The sequence below is a fragment of the Parasteatoda tepidariorum genome, chromosome 7, assembly GCF_982258835.1.
Source record: "Parasteatoda tepidariorum strain Cologne lab strain chromosome 7, Ptep-v5.0, whole genome shotgun sequence".
NCBI classification, from domain to species: Eukaryota; Metazoa; Arthropoda; class Arachnida; order Araneae; family Theridiidae; genus Parasteatoda; species Parasteatoda tepidariorum.
Window position 1 is genome coordinate 46,531,999 of NC_141761.1, and position 22,553 is coordinate 46,554,551.

The following is a 22,553-nucleotide window of genomic DNA, read 5'->3' on the forward strand; positions in this document are numbered from 1 at the left end:
TTTCATTGGTGCAAACAGCTGTAACTTCACAAAATTTATAAAAATAACTTTTTCAGATGTGACACATATTTTTATGGAACGTTACTACTGTTATTGTAACTGGTAATTGTTGTTATACTGACTAATAATTGTAAAGTATTAAATATTTAAGCTTCATCCTAATCACTTTATTCTGCATTAATAACTTTTGCTCAAACGGTAATTTGTAAGACTGTTTTAAATGAACTGGCCAAATATTACTAGTCTTTTTTTTATGTAAACAAATACTTTGTTTTTTGACAGGACATCCACCTATAATTACCAAAGAATTGCTAGTTCAACATGGTAAGCATGCTGTAGATTTCAAAGGAGAGGCAATTACTTTCAAAGCAACAACAAGTGGCATTTTAAATACGCTATCTCATTGCATTGAACTTCTTTCACAAAGAGAAGAAAATTGGAAAAGAAGATTGGAAAAGGTAATTTTCTTTAATTTTGTTTTGTAATTCCATTGTGGTTTGATCATTAGACAGATACTCCAACTACTATGGATTCTCTATAGTTTCTATGCAATTTTGTAGTTTCAATGCATTTTACAATGTAATTTTTACATGCAAATTTTGAATTTGAGTAATCACTTTTACCGCACTCGATTTGCAATGATTCCACTGTAAGTTAGCGTTATTTCCTGGGTTTTTTTTTTTTTTTTTTTTTGCGGGTATTCATTGTTTTTTCTTGCCATTTCGTCAACTTTCAAATCCAATATATTTTCATACGATGTTTAAAACACACGAATTTTGAACTTGAGTAGGCATACTATTCCTACATGAGTCCACTTTGTTTTCCGATCATTTTTCGGCTCTTGTCACAGTTTGTTGTTCTTTTTTTAACAGTTATTGTTTTTTATCTAATATTTAAAATTTTAATGCTTTATCTGCAATATTATTATGACAAGAAAAATGCACAAAATGTGAAAATGCTATTTTTTAATTTTATTGCTAATTATTTCTTAATGTCTTATATTTCTCATAACACGTTTTGCTGTAACACTACTAAAAGGACTAAAACTACTGAAAGTTTTCATGGATATTACTGAATACTCTTACCAGAGATTGTAGTTTCTACTTAAGAATATAATAAAATATAAGCACCACTTTTAAACACTTGGTATAGTTGCAATAAAAATTTTCTTAATCAAAGTCTTCTAAAGTTATATTATATTAGTAGTGAAACTCTAAACTCGGTGGCGTGACACCATGGAGGGCCAAGGCCTACTGTGCCCATCTCAGTTTTATTAGTAGTGAACCTAAAAATAAATATTTTTACTGCATATTTTTGAATGTAAGCCGAGAGTACCCCTTTTTTTAAAAAAATTTACGCAAAATCTAAATTAAAATACTTTTTGTGATATTGATTTTTGTAACCTGTTTCAACACATTTTGTCAAGTTTAAAAAATTACTGATTTTTGTAAAAGTGTTTCTAATTTTTATAAAACTCTTAATTGGTTATTATGCATTCAAGCATATTTTATTTTAAATTTAGCAGTTTTTGAAATTGTAAAACTGGTTATTGACTCAACTTTAACTTACCTTTAGAATAGGAGATTAAACAAATTTTCCCCAAATGGTGTTAGTGTATATTATATCTGTTTATTTGCGTACCTTTGTTCAGAAATAAAAACTCATTGAGAATCCTCTACAAAATTCATTTATTGTGTGTATAGTAAAAAATGGTGACAACACTATATTTATGAAGTATTAAGTAGAAAAATATTAAAAATCAAATAGATTTGTAGAAACACTGATAACTACTTTCATGTCAAATTAAAATGTAAATTTTATTACAAAATAACATTTCTCTGTAATTTTGATTCGGCACTTATTAAAATCATGCTATGATTTATGTACCTTTTGTTTTTATTTTTGAAGAATAAAAAATCTAATAATGTTTTTATTTATTTGAAATTGTTCATCGTTATTTTGTATGAATTTAAGGCTCTATGGTGTGTACTTTTGAAATGGAATTTAATCTCCATTTGACACTCTTTAACTTTTTAGTATATCTGGCTGTTTATTTAGTATAATAAGTTAAAGTTAGGAATCCAGTAATCTTACACTTGACTCGTGTAATTATTATTATTTATTAACAGGGTTCACATGATTTAAATTTCTTTAAAAAAATAATGATAAAATATTTAAGTTCAAAATACTTTTGCTAAGTCCTATTTTATTGATATTGAAGATTTTATCTAGAAAAATAATGCCTAAGTTATTATTTGACTTTAAAAATGGAGACCAAATGTAAATAAAAGTTACTAACATTTTTAAATAGTAATTTTTAACTTGTTTGTAAAATAATTTGTTGTTTAATATACATATTTTTAACTATAACCCTTTAATTGTATGTTCCTTTAAATTAAATACAATTATTTTTGAAACTAAGTTAATATGCATTTGTTTATATAAATAGTGAAGGAAGAGTTACTTCTACAAATGTAATTGTGAGCAATTTACATTTTTTATATTTTCTGATCTAAATTAATGTATTCTTCATATGAAATCTGACAAATTGGATTTCTTTTTTTCTTTCATGTAGGTGTTAAGCTTGAATAACTTATTCAGTACTTATTTTATTCAGTGATTAATTTATTCAATAACAATTTTAACCATTTTGGTTCGAAATATTAGCTATTTTAGTTATAATATTGTTTTAAGATAATATTAAGTATTACTACTGCATCTTATCAGAGCTTTAATTAATAAATGCAAAGTTACATATGATTGTAATTTATTTTTTTTCTTTACGATTATGGTTTTTGAAAACCTTGTTTATTGAAGTGCCATATTATACAATTTCATAGTACATAGTGAAGTAGTACAAAGCTTTGTATTTGTGCCATATTTATATATATATTTTTATATAAAGGTTATAGATAAACATTAATAACAGCTATTGATAACTACTTATTGTATTGTAACTTTTTTTTCTTTTTTATGTTATTTTATATATACGTATATATAGTTTAAAAATTCCTTGAATTCTATAACTATGCTTAAAGAAATTTAAAATTGATTTTCTAGAGTATTTACACTACACTTGTTTATTTTACATAGGAAGGTGAAAAGCGGAGAAAAATTGAAGATGCATATAAACAAGCTCTTGCAGAAATCAAATCCATGAGACCTATTGTTGTTGGTGGTCCTGATTATGAGGTGGGTATTTCGAACTTTTCTATTGTTGTTACTCTTGTAATTTAGAAAATAATTACTTTAATGTATCTAAGATAGGATAAATATTTTTTGAAACAGTTCTTTTTTAAATAAAAAGAGTGAATACGTTTTTGTATCTGCCTGATACAAGACGGATAGAAAATAACATACTATCTTTTAAAATATGTAGCTAAAAGCTCTTCTCAGTTAAATGTGAGGGAAAAAGATTCAAAAATTCTTTTAATTATATAAATTTTTGTAAAACTTGCTAACTTTGAAGAAAAATTCTAATTTAAAATTTTCAGAATTTTTTAACGGTTATTTTCCGCAGTTCCAAGAAACTACTGATGTTTACATTTATGAAGAATAATTGTTAAACAGTATCGAGAATTTATTTGCTTCACTTTTTTTGTTGTTGCATTGCTTATTAGTTAATACAGTTTGCAAATTGTGTTACAAAATCTGTATTTATGGAAACATTGTCTTTTATGAAAATATATTATCTCTCAGAATGGGAAGGTGAGACACTATAGTGAAAATTAATACTTTTTATAAAGATTAGATTTTAACATTTAACTGTTCTTCAGCATTGTTTCCAGATAGGTACCAGATTTTCACAGTAACAGCACTGTACACGGAAACAATTTTTAAATCTAGCTTATCCTTCCATTTCCCCGAAAGTCCTTTAACTGCATTAATTATCTAATCTTTTTTTCAGCAATACAATCGTGAGTACCTGTAAAAAAATACTATCTTATTTTATTTTAGCAATTTTTGTAAATATAATTATGGATAGTTTATTTTTATTTTTGCAAGGGCAACTAGATTTTTTTTATCAATGAAAGAAACACTGACAATAAAAACAGTTTTAAAATTTAATTTATTGAAATATAAATATATTTTTTAAAATAAAAATGTAACTATGTTTCTCCTAAACTCTTTTGTTTAAATGTTAGCTCTACTTTTTCATATACTCCTTCTTATCTAGTTTTTTTTCTTTCCTTCGTATGATTTCCCTTTTAAATGTATGATTTTTTTAAGCGATTAAATTTAAAGATTAATTCTTTATTTTATTCATTAAAATGAGCATGTTTGCCTGCTTAATAAAAAGGCAATGAAATTGTTCTTTTGCATTATTGTGTCAAATATGATATAGTAGGTAAGCAATCTGTGTACAATAATTTTTATTTCTGTTGCAGGAAGGTCCTCATTCCATGATAAATGAAGATGAATTTTTTGATGCAGTTGATGCTGCTTTAGACAAAAGTGAGCAGATAGAAGAAGATAGGGTTAGTTATTTTTTTCGTCATATAATTAATTATTATATTCAATAAAATTTGTTTAATATATGCATTAATACAAACATGCTTATTTCGTTTATTTTGGTTTTTTTTTTTTTTTTTAATGCAATGTTTTTAGCCTTTTTTCCCCCTCAAATCATCTCTTAAATCCCATTGACGATTCAGAAATGTTGTCGAATGTCTTAAACTTTAATAACTATTATGAAGAACTGTTATTTTTACTTACCAACTTTGCTAACTTTCAAATGTCAAAATATTGAAAGACCAAAAACTGATTTAAAAAATTGAATGCTTAAGCACTTAAGACAGCAATAAAAACTTTGACTATTAAATGGCGAAAGTCCTGGGAAGAAATCTTAAATGTATTACATGAACTGGTTACAATTTGTGTTTTTACTATTGTATTTTTTTTTTTTTTTTTTTTTACTGTTTGTTTCTGCTTTTTATATCATTATCATAAAGTTTTTTCTTCTTAATATTATAGTAAAGGGATGAATTAATTTTATTAAACACTTTTTAAATGTTTTAAAAATTTTTATTCAAGATTTAGTTAAAACAGGACGAAGGAGTGTTAAGCAAGTGGAGTTAGTCCATCAATTTAAAAAATTTTGTGCATTATGCATCAATTATTAATGCATCAATTCATTAATCTTAAATTATTTTTCAATTACTATTGCAACTTTTAATATACAGTTCGAAGAATTCTGTTAAGTTGTCCTCATCGTTCCATAAGCTGTTAAGAAAAAATATGTTTTTCAGTTTCATTTAATTAAAACAAAATTGGAAGCTAATTTTATATGTGTTATTCTTTGTAAGTGAATAAAATTTAATTGGCTATAAGGAAGTTAAAGTAGCTCTTCATCCTATTCAATTGCAAATAATGATGATAAATCAATTACGACTGTGTCTAAATTTTATGGTACGATTATGGCTGTGTCTTGAATAATACAAATTAAAAGAATAAAACATTTTGTTGTGATAAATAGTATGTTTTGTTGTGAGACTTCCTGTAATATCTATTTCAGTGTAATCCTAATTTTTATGATTTAGAGTACTTAAATAAAATAAAAATGTATTGTTTTTAAATAGGTATTATTTTTTGATCACTAATTATAATGAGTTGAAAATATAGTAAATATAAATTTTAGTGAGGGTGAGTTTGACTCTAAAGAATGTCTTTAATAAAAAAGAAAATCAAATATTAAACGGCATTATTTAAATGTCAATTGTGACAAAGGCCTCAGGCTGTCGTCATCGAATGTGTTTGTTTTGTTTTGTTTTTTTAAATGTTTTTTAAGTATTAATAAAACAAGAAATTTCTGTTGCCTCAAAATTGGTTTCATTGTGCAGTACAATTATACACCTTACTAATATTAATTAAAACACCTATTAATCTGAATCAAAAATTAAATTTTGTAGATGATATTCAAGGGTTGTCTTCTTTGAATAAATATAGGAACCTAGTAACCATTTTTTCCCTCTCTCTTCCGACTTTTTGTATGCAATCCTAATCTCTTTTGATTTTCTTAAATTATATAACTAAATTATCTATAAAAAAAAATTTGCAATAAATTTCGTTTCTGATATTTTATCAATCATATAAATTGAAACTTTTAATATCATTGTTAATAATGATTTTTATTTTCATTAGAGACTGGTAAGAAATTACAGCAAAGACGAAAGTAATGTTATGTCTACACCATCAGTAGTCTCTCCTGCCAGTCAACATCCCTTGTGGCCACATGTAAGACAAATCAAATATACTATTAAAATTTATTAACTGTTAAAAGAAACTTTTGTAAACTGAATTAATTTGTAAGTTACGAAATGAAATTAGAATCGCCTTTTCCTTCTAAGACATAAAACACCTTTTTTCTAAAGTAGTGATATTTTTAAGGGGGAAAAAATGAATGAATGTAAGTAAAAGTTCTCCCAGTTTAATAAATCTTTGTTAAATTTGACAAAATAGAATTTTTGAAGAAAATAATTATCGCTATTTGCTGTATTAATGTATAAAAACATGTTTTGTATTAACTTTTGAAAATATAGTTTTTATTACTATTAAAGCTGAAGCCTATTTTCTACTCTTTTTTTATATGTTTATCTTTATAAATGCAGTCTTTAATTATTTATTTTTTTTGGAATGAAAATGAATTGGCTTATTTTCTATTGTATTGCTCATAAATAGGAAATTAATCAAACATTTTTAATGATTTTCGTAAATTTAAAACTTAAATTACTTTTTGAAGTTGCATAAATTGATTTAAATTATTTTCAAAGTTATTAAGAAATTACTGAAAAAAATCAAATAATTCATACTGAGGCTTCGTAGTTGTTCTGATTTTCCTAATAAAAAAATTTTTGTCCTGATATTCTTGATTTTTAAGTGGACTCAAAGTATTCAATTTTCTATAAATCTGAATGCGGATTTTAAAATAACCGATTTGAAGAGTGAGAATCAAGAGATTTATATTTATGATCGAATTTCTTTTTATTCTAATAGATTAGAAAAATCGTAAAATTCGATTCTTTGAATTTAATCCATTATTTTTATGTATGTTTTAGACATATAGTTTCCAGCAGGATTCATTATTTCACACCTTTGAGTATTCAGTCATTTTATTAAAATAAAAAACTATTATTTTACATTATCAAATTTTTATTGTGACGAATTCAGGAGGTCATATGCTTATTTGTTATTTTCAGCAATCCATAACACATCTTTTTGAAAGAGTTTTGTAGTTCGCAATTATTGATTTGTCTCTTTTATATGATTTTAAAAATGATCGATTCCAATCAACGGATAGTAATTATATCATAGTTGTATTAAATTGGAAGATAATCTACTAATTATGTATGTATTTAAAAATTTAAAGTGTGTTTTCAAGATTATTAAATCCCTACTTTAAAATTATTTAACTAAGCCTATCTAGGGTTCCAGAAAGATTTAAAAACTGGTAGGAAAAGATCGAGAGTACAAAATATTTTATTTAATAACTATGGCCAAAAAATATTTGAACCCTAAACAGGGTTCCCACGCTCCTTAAAAGTCCTTAAAACTGCTTAGTTTTTATTTTGAAAATTAAGGGCCCTTAAAAGTACTTAATTTTAATTCAAGGTTCTTAAAAGTTCTTAATTTCTAGTATCACTAGTTGGTTGGAACAATTTTTATATCTTAGAAAAATATCCACAGTTAAAAAGTACGTCTTTCGCCTAGAATGAGATCTTGCATCGAGGGTAGAACATTTTGAATGCATGTGAGGGTAGGGGTTACGAGCAAGTGGAAGAAAACACGCTCTTATTATTTTTATTTTATTATTAATTTTTTTCATTAAAATATTTTTTCTTTCTGGATCATTCTGAAAGAAAAAAATTTAGTGTGGGGAGAGGAGAGCGTGATATTGCAGGTGGGTAGAGGTCTTGACTTATTTTTAGACAGTACTTAGATACTTTATCAGCTTTAAGACCTGCATTGACCTTCTACATCCATAGGATTCGAGAAATTCAATTCTTCTGATAGCACACGTGGTAGCTTTCATATTTCATTCAAATGTGAAATTGTTAGAGATGCCAGGATAGTGTGTTTTTAATAATTTATGGGCACTTGATGAAAAATATAAGGAATGGCTAACAGCATCTAGTGATCGTCACAAGGCAAAGTGTATTTTTTCATTGTGTCATATTTTCTTCTGAAGTTCAATTTTATAAATGACTCCATTTTTTAACATTAAGGATATTACGAATATTCGGCGAAGTATAATTTTAATGAGGAAAGTCATTTTTGTAGTTTTATCATCGACACTTTTTGATTTGAAAGGAGTTACATGTTTGTTTTCTTTTTTCACTTTTGCTGGGTTTTTTTTTAAAAAATGCGGCATTTTAACAGCTTTTCTGATATATTTTATCTCCACTTTTTCTTTTAAAGTTATACAGATAATTGGATAACCAGTAAAATAGAAAATTGATTTTCTACGTTGCAAGTTTTGTTTTAAGAATTTAGGAAAATTTTTTGTTTCTCTTTTGCTTTTTTGATTAATTGTGTTTTTTTATTTTGATAGCATATTTTAAAGAGCCTTCTTTTTCATCATTTTTTCTAAAGATCCAGTTGTGAGAAACACTCAAAGCATAATCTGCATCGTTAAATTTTTCTTATAAAAAACGACAACGATTTTTTGTTTTTATTTCTGTTTGACATCCCCATTTAAAAATAAAAACTCTTGTTTTTGTTATGATGCAGCTATTTTAACGAGCACTACCCTTAGACATTTTTAAATGGATGTATCGCGAATTATTGACTTAACGCACATATCGGCAGGCCGATATGATAACTTTTATTCTAGGCGAAGCATCAGGAATCTGATTTAAGACGATGCTTGTGGTTTAACGTGCGAGGATTCTTGACTATGCTAACGCTATCACCGCACTGACGAAGACTAGTTTGATTTCGTCTAGCTGCGAATATGTTCATTAAATTTTTAGCTACGAAGATGATGTTCGTTTCGTGATATTGAATAACCAAGAGCGAGGATCAGCGTTGAAATATAGAACGTGATGCATAGTTACTTTATGCACCATTTTTTACCTTTGGATTTTACGTTTCTTGACGATTATTTTCAGCGGGAGTTATTTTGCGATTGCTGCGCGTTTTATTTCGACGGGATATAACATTTCAAGTAAGTTTTTTTCAGTGAGACTTTTGCTAGTGAGCGATCGTTGTGCATTATTTCGTCACTTTTTTTTTCTGGCTGGATTTAACATGGTCAGTTATTTTCAGCAGACCTACTGTTACTTGGCGATCGTTGCGCAATTGCTGTTGTCTTAAATTTTCGTTCTGAACTTAATATATTAAAGAAAAGAAATCATGAATTGAAAAAAAAGATTCTTTATTGATCTTTTTAAAAGTGATACAATTTAATATTTTATATATTTTGTATTTAAATAATTTGATAGAATTCGATTAGTTTTTAAGCCAATAAATCTTCAGTCGCTTTTAGTTTAAAAAAAATTAAAACAAAGCCTACATTTAATTAATTTACTTTTATTTTTGAGGAAATTAAAACAGAGTTTGCGTTCTTTCTTTTTTTTTTTTTTTTAATTTGACTGTTAATTAAAATTAATAAATTTTTTAAAATTAAATAAAAAGTTAAGCAATGTTTTAACGCTTTTCAATAATTTGACAATAGTGCTCTTAAATATAGAATATTTTTTTTATTTTTTTAAAAATTCCTTCAATATGTGTTCGTTTAATAATTTGTTAGATAGTCAGTATTATTTTTAAACATTTAAATTAGTCTATTTCATTTTCAAATAGGAAAATAATGATAAATAAATAAAGAAACTTACATGTATTTTTACATTAAAACCGTTTGACCATTAGTCAAAACAACTTTTTTATTTTAAATAATTAATTAACAAAAGCCTAACGATGTTTAAAATGCAAATTTTTTTTCAACAAATAATTTTAAAAATGTTTTTTTTTAAGTGGACATTTCTTTTTTTTTTTTTTTTTTTTTTTAATTTGTAATGTATGTAAAATATTTTGTAACAGTTTTATTATTATTTTTAAAAAATCTAAGTCATTTTTAACTTTAAAAAAATTAAAAATAAAGTTTGTGTTTGTTTTTACTTAAGACTAGTCAATCTTTAAGACAGTCTTAAGTCAATCCATCTCTATTTTAATTGAAAAAATTAAGCAATGCTATTGATGATATAGAAGCAATTTTTTTTTAGAATTAACATTTTCTTTTGTTATAGATTTATTTATTTTATTTATTTTTGATTGATTTAAAGATTTCTGATTAATAAATTTCAAACGTATGTTAAATTGCAATACATCGCGAAGTCTGACTGACGATCTATCATGCTATAAAATTTCTTACAACGCCCTGGCCTATTTTTACGTAAACAATAATGATTCTTGAGGATTTTTTAAAAAAAATGTTATTTGATCACTATGTAGGCAGTCACTATTCGACCACTAGATCACTATTCATTATTCCCTATTTTATAATAATAGTAATATATATATATAATCCATATTTGCATCCAATTTTCATTACTTTTGATTTATTTGACAAATTATTGTTTTATAATTTCAGACAATACTATTACAAGCAAATTTTTTTTATCGTTGATTATTTTAGTTCCTTCAATATCTATACAAGACATAATACTTTTTAATTGATTAAATTCTAATTCCTCAAAGGTGCAGTATTGCTTATCAGTGTAAGCATACAATTTTTTATAATTAAAAGCAGACTATTTTATAAAGATTTTTATCTCCTTTTATAAATGATGTGATTCCACTGCGTTTTGTTGTTTTTTCCCCTTCATTCACAATAAATTTTGAACTGAATTATTTCATTATATTTTCAATTTTTAGATATGGAATTTTTTCATTTTTATTTCAATTGTTCATTACATCCTGCCTTGTCCTGTGTTTCAATATTTATGTTAGCTCTTATTTTAACAATCATTTCTGTTTCTCAGTTCTTAATTTTTAAGTTTTCCTTTTACTTTATGTATTTCTTTTTTCCTGATTGTTAGGTACTAAATATATTCTGATTTTAATCATTAAATTTTTTATATTTTGTGATTTTAATAAATCTTTAGCTTATTATAATTAGGTTTTACTTAGTTTAAAATAATTGTCTTAACCTCAATAGAGTTATATTTGTTAGTTTTGTTTTGCCTTTGAGTTTTTCTTTATATTCTTAAAAGCTTGCATGAGGTGATTAAATACAATTTAATTTTAATTAAATACAGATTATTTGTATTAAACATTTCTTTATTTAGTTTTTTTTTTAAAGGATGACTGAGTTGAAGAAAAGCTATTCCATTTTTTAATCTATTATTATTAATCTATAATGTTTTATTTGATGATAAATTATTGATCATTATGCCATTTTTAAGGTCCTTAATTTCTAGAAAAAAAGTCCTTAATTTTTTTGTTAAAAGTCCTTAAAAGTGCTTAATTTTTGCTTTGATAAAAGAGTGGGAACCCTGCTAAATATCCTTGTTACAACTGTCCAAATGAATTCTTAAAATTGACGTGAATTGAAATCCTTTGAAATTTACGATAAATTCATGAAACATTTGTTTACATTTTTCCAGACTGTAGTCACCCTATTCTCTTGATCTTGATTACTAATTTTAAATAAATATTAAATTGTTATGAGAAAATATTAACCAATGGATACTAGCTATATTTTTTACTGTAAAAATTAATATATATTAAAAATCCTAAGCATTGATGCCATTTTTTTGGATGTTCAAATTTACACTACATTTGTTTTATTGTGCAAAAATTTGATTTCCACAATGTCTTACAAACTCAAAATTATGGAAGTGTGCGAAAAATGTTCTGAGAGTACAATGAAGTTAAAAAAAAAAATTATATTCAATAATTAACTCTAGAATTTCTGACTGTTAAACTGGTAGTAAAAAAATAATTTTGCTGTCTGCAAAAAGGCAATTACTGAGTTGAAATTTCGAATGTTAAATGAGCCATTTTCATTTATGAAAAATCTGAAATTTAATTTAGTTACAAATTTATTGCAATTAACTACTTTTTCAAAAAAAAAAATTCTCCCTTTTTTGTTTTAAATAATGACTATAATTAATGGCTTTCTCGAAGTCTTCATTTTATGAGCTAGCCCTGGACTTGATGTCAGAAGTAACAAAAGAAAGACAGAATTGATATAAAACGAAAAAATGGAGAGTTAGATGATTATTGAATAGATGCTGATATGAGAGAATTATAGAGCTGCCAGTTATAAATTTTAACACTTCATATGTGTCAAAATTTTTAAAAATATAAATAAGGCTCATTAGAGATGTAAAAAAAGATTCCAATTTGAACTGTTATGTGAAATAAGGTTATCTGTAACAAGAAAAATTCTTGATTTATTACTTCTTTTTGTGTCGCCTATTCTGTATTCCTAAGTTTAATAATTACAATTTATAACTATGATTCTTTCCCTTGTTAGTTTTGAAATTAAGTTTCTAAATAAACAAAAGAAGCCAGTAAATAACAGAGCCATTATGATTAAATTTGTATTTCTTTCACTGTAATAACACATATTTAATTTCTTATTTTAGATAAATGCCATAACTTTAGAGCAGCTGAAATATGCCAAAATGGGTCTTGGTGAAGGAGGATGGCAACTCTTTGCAGAGGATGGAGAGATGAGAATGTATCGTAGAGAAGTTGAAGAAAGTGGAATTGTGTGTGATCCACTGAAAGCAGTTCACACTGTTAAGGTAAAGGATTTGATCTCTTTATAATGTCTAAACACTAAATTACTAACACTTTTTACACACAGTTTTTGGTAAATGCAATGTTAAAAATATTTATTATTTTTTACTGCTTCCTTACTGATAATCTTTTTAAATTTCAGGGCGTTACTGGTCATGAGATGTGTCATTATTTCTTTGCTCCTGATTATAGATTTGATTGGGAAAGTAAGCAAAATACAATATTATTTAATGATTTTTGATTTATTTATGATATATATATCACTGCAATCAATATCAATTCTTAAAATATTGCTATAGTTTAAATGATGTTAACTGTCTGTCTTTTTTTTTCTTTTTTACTTTTAAAAATTGCCAGTTTTATTACAATTGGGTTATTGGCATTATAATGAATCTTAAATTCTAGTTTTATTTTTAAGGATTCATCGTGCGTCTTCAGTATTTATTTTTAACCCTATTTTCATTGAAAAATAAAATGGTTTTAAACTAAGGCATTTTTGTACTTAGATTATTTTTTTGTTAAAAACTTTTAATTTTAAAATAATGATAATAATTTGTTTCTGAAAATTTTTTAACTATAAAGGTTTACTAATTTTTTAACAAATGACTTTAAAACAAGATTTTTTCTTTTTTAATGCATTGGAATTTTGCGGCTCCGTAGAAAAGTGAATGTGCTTTAGAAAGTTATATCTTTGTGTCTACTTTTATGTGCGTAAGAAAAACAAATATAAGAAATATCAAATGAAGAAACAATTATGTGAAAATGATAAATACCATATATCCCGGTGTATAAGTCTACTTTTCAAGCCCTAAAACTTCACGAAAATTAAGGGGCAGACTATCCACTAGTAATGAAATCAAACATTTATTATATTCATTATCAATAAAAGTTTTTAACCTTTAGGTCAATAAGATTTTTTTACCTTCTTCAGATGCAGTAGAAAAAAATTTAAGTATGTGTTTAAGACATAAGACTTGTGAGCTAATTAACCTGAATTTTATGTTAAAAGTATCAAATTTTACAAAAAGATTAAATTAAATATTTTTTTTATAAAATCCTTAAATTTCAGAAAAATAATAATACAAAACTAAAAAATCTCTAATTTTTATTTTATAGCAACTGTAGAAAATATGAAAGTTGCAGAAGAAATTGATCCGAACACTCTAATTTTCCATCAAATTCACAAAAGAGTATGGCCAGCCACACAGCGAGATGCTCTTTTCTGGTCCCATATGCGTCAAGTGCCCAATGATGAAGACAAAGATGCCCATGACATATGGATAGTTTGCAATAATTCCTGTGAACATGAAAGCTGTCCGGTAAGTAACTTAAATAATTATCTTAACTTAATTTCTAGTTTGTTTGTTTTTATCCGATTTCATCAAAGTTATTTCAAAATATTTTTACTTGTGATTGTACTACTATTCTAACTTTTAAGTTAAAATATAATGTCACTAAACCTTTACTTTTTAAACAAAAAATATATTTTTCGTTTCAGTATATATTTTGTATCAATATCAATGTATATTCGTATCAATATTTTAAAAAGTTTTCTGATTATCTCATTTTTCTCTAGCTTGAATTACTATTTATAACCTTTCTTGTTTACTGTTAATTTTTATTAGTTATTTTCCCTGAGGCAAAATGTTTTTGGGCTTTCTGCGACAAACCTCTCTCGTACTAATATCTTTCTGCAAGACACTTTTAATAATAAAAAAATACAAGTTACTTAAATTTAAAGTAACAGAAAAGTTGTGTTTACAAAAAAAAAAGCCTATTTCGATAAAAAAATTTATATATTTTTTAAAATGGATGTGTAATATTTTTTTTTTATTCTAATATCATGGGCGATATTCTTACATTTTGTACGAGGAAAACTCACTAATTATTCCTTTTTCGCCATTTCGTAAATCATCATCACATCAACAAAAAAAAATAATAATAATAATTTATAATAAATAAGAATAGAAAAATCATGAGCATTTCTTTCCCTTCCTTTTCCGAAAAAGGCATCTTTTGAATAAAATTATGGAGAGAAAAAAAACATCTTTCAAACATTTCTACAGATGAAAAATTTTTACTTCATTATTGTTTATTTTTCATTCTTCTCAAATAAGGATAGAAAAATTACGAACATTTCTTTTCTTTCCGATGTGCGAAAAAAAGGTATCGTTTAAGTATAATTTTAGGGGGGGAATTTCAAAAATTTCTGCAGAAAAGAAAACAAATTTTTTTTACTTTCTAAACAAACATTCTTTCTGCAAGAACTATGTAACGTTCTGCGACAATGTCGCCGTGTCACTGCGATTCTACCACAGTGGTTATTTTTATGTATGATATAAAATTATTTTACTTTTAATTCGAAGTTTTAATTAAATATTTTCAAAAAATAGTTAACATTGCTGATAATAATTTTAAAAGACTAGTGTAAAAAATTTGGTCATGAGGTAATTACATTTTAAATCAAGTTATAGTTTTGGCATCAGTTGCCTTAATAAAGCTTTCTAATTTTCTTGTTTTTTTTCAACCTTAATTACTAGGTATGCAATGATTTATGATAGTGATGCTAATTCTTAATAAAGTTTGAAACTACTCCCTTAAAACCATTTTTTTTTTTTTTTACTTTTAAACAATATGTATAATTGTTTTCTCTTGAAAATTTATTTGCATAAAAATCTTTAATACTTTCATTTTCTAATTTTGATAGTCATTGGTATATGCTACTTAACTCCGTACCCTTTTAGATTTTAGGTTAACTTTTTTTATTTTTGTTTCTTTTTTTTTCAGCAGCACTATATCTTTCAAAAAAGGGTCAAAAATTAAGGCTTTGCTCAAATTAGAAGAAATAGAGCTTGATAATTTTTAGAACTTCAATGTAATTTTCCTTAAAAATTTGTGGTTTTTAATCAGTAATTTAAAACTACACTTTTGTATTTTTGAAATTTAGTTTAAACTGATGAAAACCAATTCGGATGATTCCTTTAGCATAAATTGCATGAAAACAAAGATGTATGTCAAAAATTTAAAAACAGACAAATGTGTTTTATTTAACTACCTTTAGAAAACTACTAATTGAACTGTATTGGTATAGTTTTGTTAGAAAAAAGTAAAAGGGAATCTAAATTAACACACACTTTATATCTCATATTCTGATTAGGTGGTGGCATTGTATTTTACATATATCAAAATATACTGCCGAATAAATTAAATATTCGCCATCAGTTTATTTGAGAAAATTAACTAAGGAGGTTAAAAAGCAGATTTAAAATTTTCCTTACCCGAACGCACCACTCGGACAGTTGAGTTTGGTCGAGGGGATGAAGTATTTATTCTAAACTTCAGTATTCGGGGGGGGGGGGGAATGTAAAGCTAGACAGAAGTGAAGTATCCAATGAGCAAGCGAAGCAAGCTTAGATTGTGAAATAATCTGAAGGGAACTGAGAAGCATTAATAAACAGAGGATGAAACCTCCTAGTTTATTTTATTTATATTGATCGAAAAATATGTATTGTAAAGTATAAAAGAAAAAAACTTTTTATTTTTAAGTGTCTGAAATCCAGAATTTGAGATAAATCTCATGAATATTTCATAAATAAATGTTCTGAAATGTCTAAATTCATATATTTTATATTTTTTCTTTTACTGATTCTTAAATCTGTGATCTTAATTGTTTGCAGAAAATTAAAGTCATTGTTTAAAAAAGATATGAAGAAAGTGCTTAACTCTAGTGCATTTGTACTGCAAAAAAAATTAATTTTGAACAGAATAATTCTTAAATGCATAAAAATACATCAAATTCATTTGATGTAAATAATATAAATACATCTAAATAATTACAAATAAATAAATTTTATACTTATAAATACTTTTTGTCACTATTTTATTGTCTGTTAATAAGATTAAAAAATTTTAGGTTGGGAAATGTGTACGTTTGGTTATGACTGTGTGCCTCGTCTGTCAAACATTTGTTGATCCACCTGCTGCAAACAAAGAAATCTCTAGGGAGAATTTGACCTGCCGAATCACATACTGTTCTAGCAGTAAGTACTTTGTTTGAATTTAATCAGTATAAGATTTAGTTGGTAGGCATGTACCAGTATTTAATATGAAAATATTTAAAATTCATATAATATTAAAAATTATAAACTATGTCAAAGACTTTTGACTCTTTTCAAGTTATCTTTAATTTTATAAAAATAATGTATGCATAATTCATTATTAATTTTTACCCTTAAAAATTAGAATTATTTAATTTGATAAAATCAGATATTAACAATTGTAAATACTGCAATAAACACATTAAAATCCTGCATGAGTGATATTGTGATAAATTCATCAAATACTTCTAGTTAAAACTTCAATTTAAATGTGAGAAAAAGGTTTACATAGAGTTTCCAGTCATTTTTATTTATAATGCATCTTAGAACAGCCGTGCTTCTGGTTTGTTAAACCATTAGATGGTTTTGTAATAGGTTTAAATGCTGTAATCTTCCCTAACAGTGAAACTACTATTGAAATTTATCAGTATTATTATATATTCAGTGATGATTTTGTGTTTAGTTACCAATATTGATGATAAATTTGCTTATCCGGTACACCATTAGCAGTTGCCTATCATCTCATCGCTAACTGCTCAACTTTTTATTTACAATGACGAACCAATAATTTGTATTGCTTTAATTTAACATATTTGTAGCTTTATTTTTATGGTGGAAATTCTACTTCAGTTCAAGGGGCACAGCTGAAATAATTAGCAGTTCCAAAAAAACACCTTCAGACTGTGCCAAAAACTACATGCCCAAACTATCAAAATTTTGGTTACAGTTACATTAAAAAAAAGACATCTATATTTACTTTTATTACTGCAAGCCATCTAACTAGTTTTAAAATGGTTTATGTTCATAGCATTTGTAAATGCCCTTGATGCCTGCAAAATTAATTGATGCAATATTTGATTAGAATTTTGTAGTATTGTATTATTATTTTTTTATCTTGTTTTATATAATAATTAATAGCTTTGTGTTAAACCTCACAAAATGTTTCATAACCTTATTTAGTAATTATTATTTTTAATTATTTTTTCGCACATTTAACATTGTCTACTAAAAATTAAAAGCCTCCATGTGCTATCAAACTTTTGAAATTTATTTGAAACTAATATTTTTTTTTTAAACATGTAAATAAAAAATGCAATTATAAAGTTTGCATCGGAAAAAAAATTTAAAAACTAATTCCTTTTTGTTGTAAAGTAAGTAACTACTTTTTCAGATTTATGATTTTGCCTTTTAATTTATGAATTAATTTGTCTTAATTAGTTTTAAGAAACTTAATTATTAGGGTCATTGCTTAATTTGTTTGTTCTTTTAAATACCCTTATTTCTTAAATGTTGACTTTGAGATGAATGTTAAAAAACTCTTAATGGTTTTATTATACCAAATGTTTTTTTTTCCCATGTTCTGTAGTTAACCCTGGAGGTTGGGCTCCAGCTTCTGTTTTGAGAGCTGTCTACAAGAGGGAGTATCCCAAGTTCCTAAAGCGTTTCACCCAATATGTGAAAGACCAAACTGAAAAGAAACCTATTATGTTCTAATAAAACTTATTCAAATTTTTCTGTGTGCCTGAACATAAAATATTTAAAAGCATTAATTCCTTTTTTTTTTTTTTTTTTTTTTTTTTTCCCCTTTTTATTTCCTCTTCTAAGAAACTTACTACTGGAAGTTTCATCCATACCTTAATACTTTAACCTTACTTAAACTATTATCTATTGGTTGCGGAACTATTTTATTGTGATCTCTTGTAAATAGTTTGCACGGGTAATAAGAAGAAAAAAGAGAGCTATTTCATCTGTTTGCAATTTTTTAATGTGTACAGGAGAATTAATTGGGGAAACTTGTTTTGCTACTCAGCCTATGCAAGAAATATATACAATGGAGAATTTATTATCTAGAATTAACAACAATATAAATTGCCTTTTTAGCATTATACTGAAAAGATTTTTCTAACAAAAGTACATAATTTGGGTTCATATATTGCTTTTGTGAAATCTTTTCAGTTTATTTGCACGTCTTCTATTATTAAAAAATACAAATATATCTCAGTTGAAGAACTTATATTCTTGTATGTTTGTCTGACTTTTTGCTGCACTGATTCATTAATATTTATTCGCCTCTGAAGGATAAAAATCACATATTGCTTTAGATTCCTTGTAATGGTATTTGATCGTTATTAAAGTTTTGTATTTTATTAGGAAAAAAACTTTGTGACTTTTGATGGTAAAATACAACGAGTTATAATATGCAAATGAGTTATACTATGCAAATGAGTTATACTGTGCAAATGAGTTGTACTATACAAAATAGTTGTTCTATGCAAATAAGTTATGTTATGCAAATGACTTATACTATACCAATGAGTTCAACTATGCAAATGAGTTGCATTATACAAATGAGTTAAACTATGCAAATTAGTTATACTATGCAAATGAAAATACTGAACAAAGTCATGGTTAAAGAAAAGAATTGAGAAAATTACTCAATTAATTTATTATTTTCACACTTCTTTGCTTTAACTAAGATTTTGTTTAGCTTTGTTTATATTCTGTCCTATTTAGGCTGGTTTTAATAGAAAACTATATATTTTGGTTATCTGGTGCTATCTTTATCAAATATATATTTTCCAAGATCAGTAGTATCTTGTAAAGGACCATCTATTTAAAACTTAAAAATTGCAATAAGTTTTTAGCACTCCAAGTTTTGCCAATAAAGACTTTTTTTATACATATTACTCACCTATTGCATCATTAATTTTTGTGCAATCAATTATGTGTATTAAAACTACTGTATTATTAAAATCCTTTTGCAAATAAAACTATACATATTTTCAAAAGCAGGTATTCACAAATGATGTCACAGCTTGAGTGAGAGGATTTTCATGAAACTGTGAGAAGGAAAAGTTTGTTAATAGTGTGACAATGCACATTTTTAATTTTTTCATCTTACGTTTATTTTTTAAAGTTAAGGAACGTTGATTTCACTGGGTCTTCTTATTTTCATTTGTATTGAAAAGTATCAATGCTAATTAAGGTTTATATTAGATCCTAATTTAGAATTTAGTTTAGTAATAAAATTAAGGATGTGATGTCGGAAAAAGTGTGGCATCATTTATGAACCATATGTAATTTGTGAAAGATTAAATTAAAACATTTTTTCTTGCAGTTGACTGTTACGGTGTGCAATATAGCAATAACGCATGCCTATAAACAATTGATTATATCAATCGTTTCTGTGTTTTTCTTTTTGATCCTAACCATATCTATTTGTTTCAACAGCAAGAAGAAGAAAAATTTTAATCTTATAGCACCAGATTCAATCCAAATAATAATTGTTACAAATATACTGTATTGATTTTAGATGTCTGTAAAACAGATTTAATGCTGTATATAGTTCACTAGTGAGATTTGCAGTGTACTCTCAATTTTCTAATGGCTGGTAAAGATAATTTGATTGTAATGGTTGATGTACAGGCTGTTCCATTATTTAAAGTTTACCTGCTGAATCATTTTCAATCCAGAGGGCTCTTTATTTAGAAAATGACTGACTCATTTACACTAATTAACAGGTTGGATTTCAACAAATCTTATGAAGTTGAGTGTTACAACAAAAAAAAAAGATGAATCTTTTCTTGCAGGGGTATTTAAATTTCTGCGTTTTACTTTATTGCTAATTGTTTCAATGTTTTCTTATTGAAAACTCCGTTTTTTTTATTTTGTCTGAACAACAAAATATGTATATTTCTCATTACATAAGTTGACTTTGACACTGCACAACTATTGACTGAGTGCCTCAAATAGCTTCAACTACTGTTTGCAAGGAGGACCTTTTTCACTTTATGGAAGTAGCCTTACTTTTGTGATAAATTATACAATATAGTCAGGTTACTGATATCGTTCAGCCTTTATTTTACAGTTATACAGTTTGTATGTAAAGGAAATGGTTAAGAATATTTTAAAATTATAGTATCCATAACATTGTGTTCATTTTCATTTTTTTATAGTGAAAATGGTTTCAAACTGTTATTAAATGCAGACAGTTTGTGCTATGTTGTGAAAATATTTGTTGATTTTTTTTCATGCTAATTAATAAAAAAAATTAAAAAATCATTAGTACTGTAGTAAAAGAACTCATTATTTTCTTATATTTGTTTAATCATAGTATATTTTTTAATTAAAGCATGATTACTTTACACTCAGGTAATTGAGAGTATACTGTATAGTGCACTTATAGAGTAATAACTTTTTGAATAAAGAAAAACTAATATTTGAGTTGTGTTTGTGTAGAGCTGGGGGGAAAATAAGATGTTGTAACTGCGACGATTTTGACAGTATATATTTATAAATAAAAACTATGTATAAATTGTAAATATGCAATGTTGTAACCTAATTGTTTTGTATGCATTTGCTTATTTCAATATTCTTTTTAATTCCTCTTCAAATAAACCTTTAATTCTTATCTTAGCAAAGAAGTTTCAACAATATAGTATTTTAAATAAAAAGATAATAATTTTTAAGTATTTTAACACACAGTTATTGTTAAATTTCGTACTTGTACACATTACGAAAATCTTTTTCCTTTTCTTTTTATTCTCTTTCTTTTTCACTTGATCGTATTTGTGAAAGTATGTATCTGTACTTACTGTGTTATACTTGTAAGTACTGTTTAACTCTTTAACTGTCTGTCATGAACTGTGTTGGGAATCGCTACCTCGTGCAGTTAACTGGTTTTCAAAGAGGAAACAATGCGTTTTGTATAAGTTTTCAAAAAAACCAGGACAGTTAAAGGGTAGTATTGGTGAAGCCGCCCTTAAAAGCAAAGTACTATTTTAATGTTTTAATAATAGAAAAATTTTATTCATAAAACTCCATGTTTTTATATGTATTTTTATATGCTAGTTACAGTCATAAAGCAGCGAATCCTCATAAGCTTGAGAGTCAGCAATCTTTCTTAATTAACAATTATACTATACTTAAAATGAGTTGTTATGATTAACTATTAAATATCTGATAACTTTTATTGTAATAAGTAAAAACTTACACATTTAAAAACATCATTAATTAACTAAACACGGAGAGATGAATACTTCTCATGTTTTCATAGCTGGAGTTTACTATTGTATATCAACAACCGTAGACCAGCATTTTAAACTAAAGTTATGCAATTTGCTTAAAATAAATCAATTGTGAGTCTGGTATAGGCTATTACCATAGATATGCAGTTATCTATGGTGACTATTTGCAGTCAATATTTATAAAATGCAGTATGTTAATGATTTCAGATTTGTAATTTATTTTATTGAAAGTATTAACTAGAACAAAATGTTTCGGAATGGAAATGTGTGTTCTGAATTTTTCCTTATTTAAAGTTCAATTTAAGCTACTATTTGTAAGAAGTTGAAACTATCATAAAAGTATTTTTACATTTTCAGGATTGTGTTATCATTTTTTTAAATTTTGGTTTAATATGCTTGTGTTTATATTTTATTTGTAAGCTGTTGAAAGTTTTGAAAAATATTCAAAATCAAAGTATTCTGAAAGTTTTTGACTGAAACATTTTGCATTCTTTTTGTAAGTTTTATTTATTTTTCAATTTCTTTACTGTTCATTTTTTTTTTCAATTATTAGCTGCTACTAATATGCTATTTTAAAATTTTATACTGCTGGTCATTGCTCCAGAATTCAGTATCCTTTATAAAGAAATTGCTTTCTGGTGAATTTGGGACTGGGGAAATGTTTTGGGGACTTAAAATAAAT

The 22,553-nt window shown here is 25.8% G+C and overlaps 1 protein-coding gene across 1 annotated transcript in view; it reads left to right on the top strand.

The window, feature by feature from the left end:
• cert (ceramide transfer protein) overlaps nucleotides 1-18,357 on the top strand; it is a 30,317-nt gene extending 11,960 nt beyond the window's left edge. The window contains exons 5-13 of the mRNA XM_087167813.1: nucleotides 283-458; nucleotides 3,094-3,192; nucleotides 4,389-4,478; nucleotides 6,142-6,234; nucleotides 12,591-12,752; nucleotides 12,890-12,953; nucleotides 13,864-14,066; nucleotides 16,661-16,787; nucleotides 18,211-18,357. Of these exons, the coding sequence (XP_087023939.1) occupies nucleotides 283-458; nucleotides 3,094-3,192; nucleotides 4,389-4,478; nucleotides 6,142-6,234; nucleotides 12,591-12,752; nucleotides 12,890-12,953; nucleotides 13,864-14,066; nucleotides 16,661-16,787; nucleotides 18,211-18,338 (1,142 nt within the window). The 3' untranslated portion in view covers nucleotides 18,339-18,357. The remainder of the gene's footprint in view (nucleotides 1-282; nucleotides 459-3,093; nucleotides 3,193-4,388; nucleotides 4,479-6,141; nucleotides 6,235-12,590; nucleotides 12,753-12,889; nucleotides 12,954-13,863; nucleotides 14,067-16,660; nucleotides 16,788-18,210) is intronic.
• Nucleotides 18,358-22,553: the final 4,196 nt, after the last annotated feature.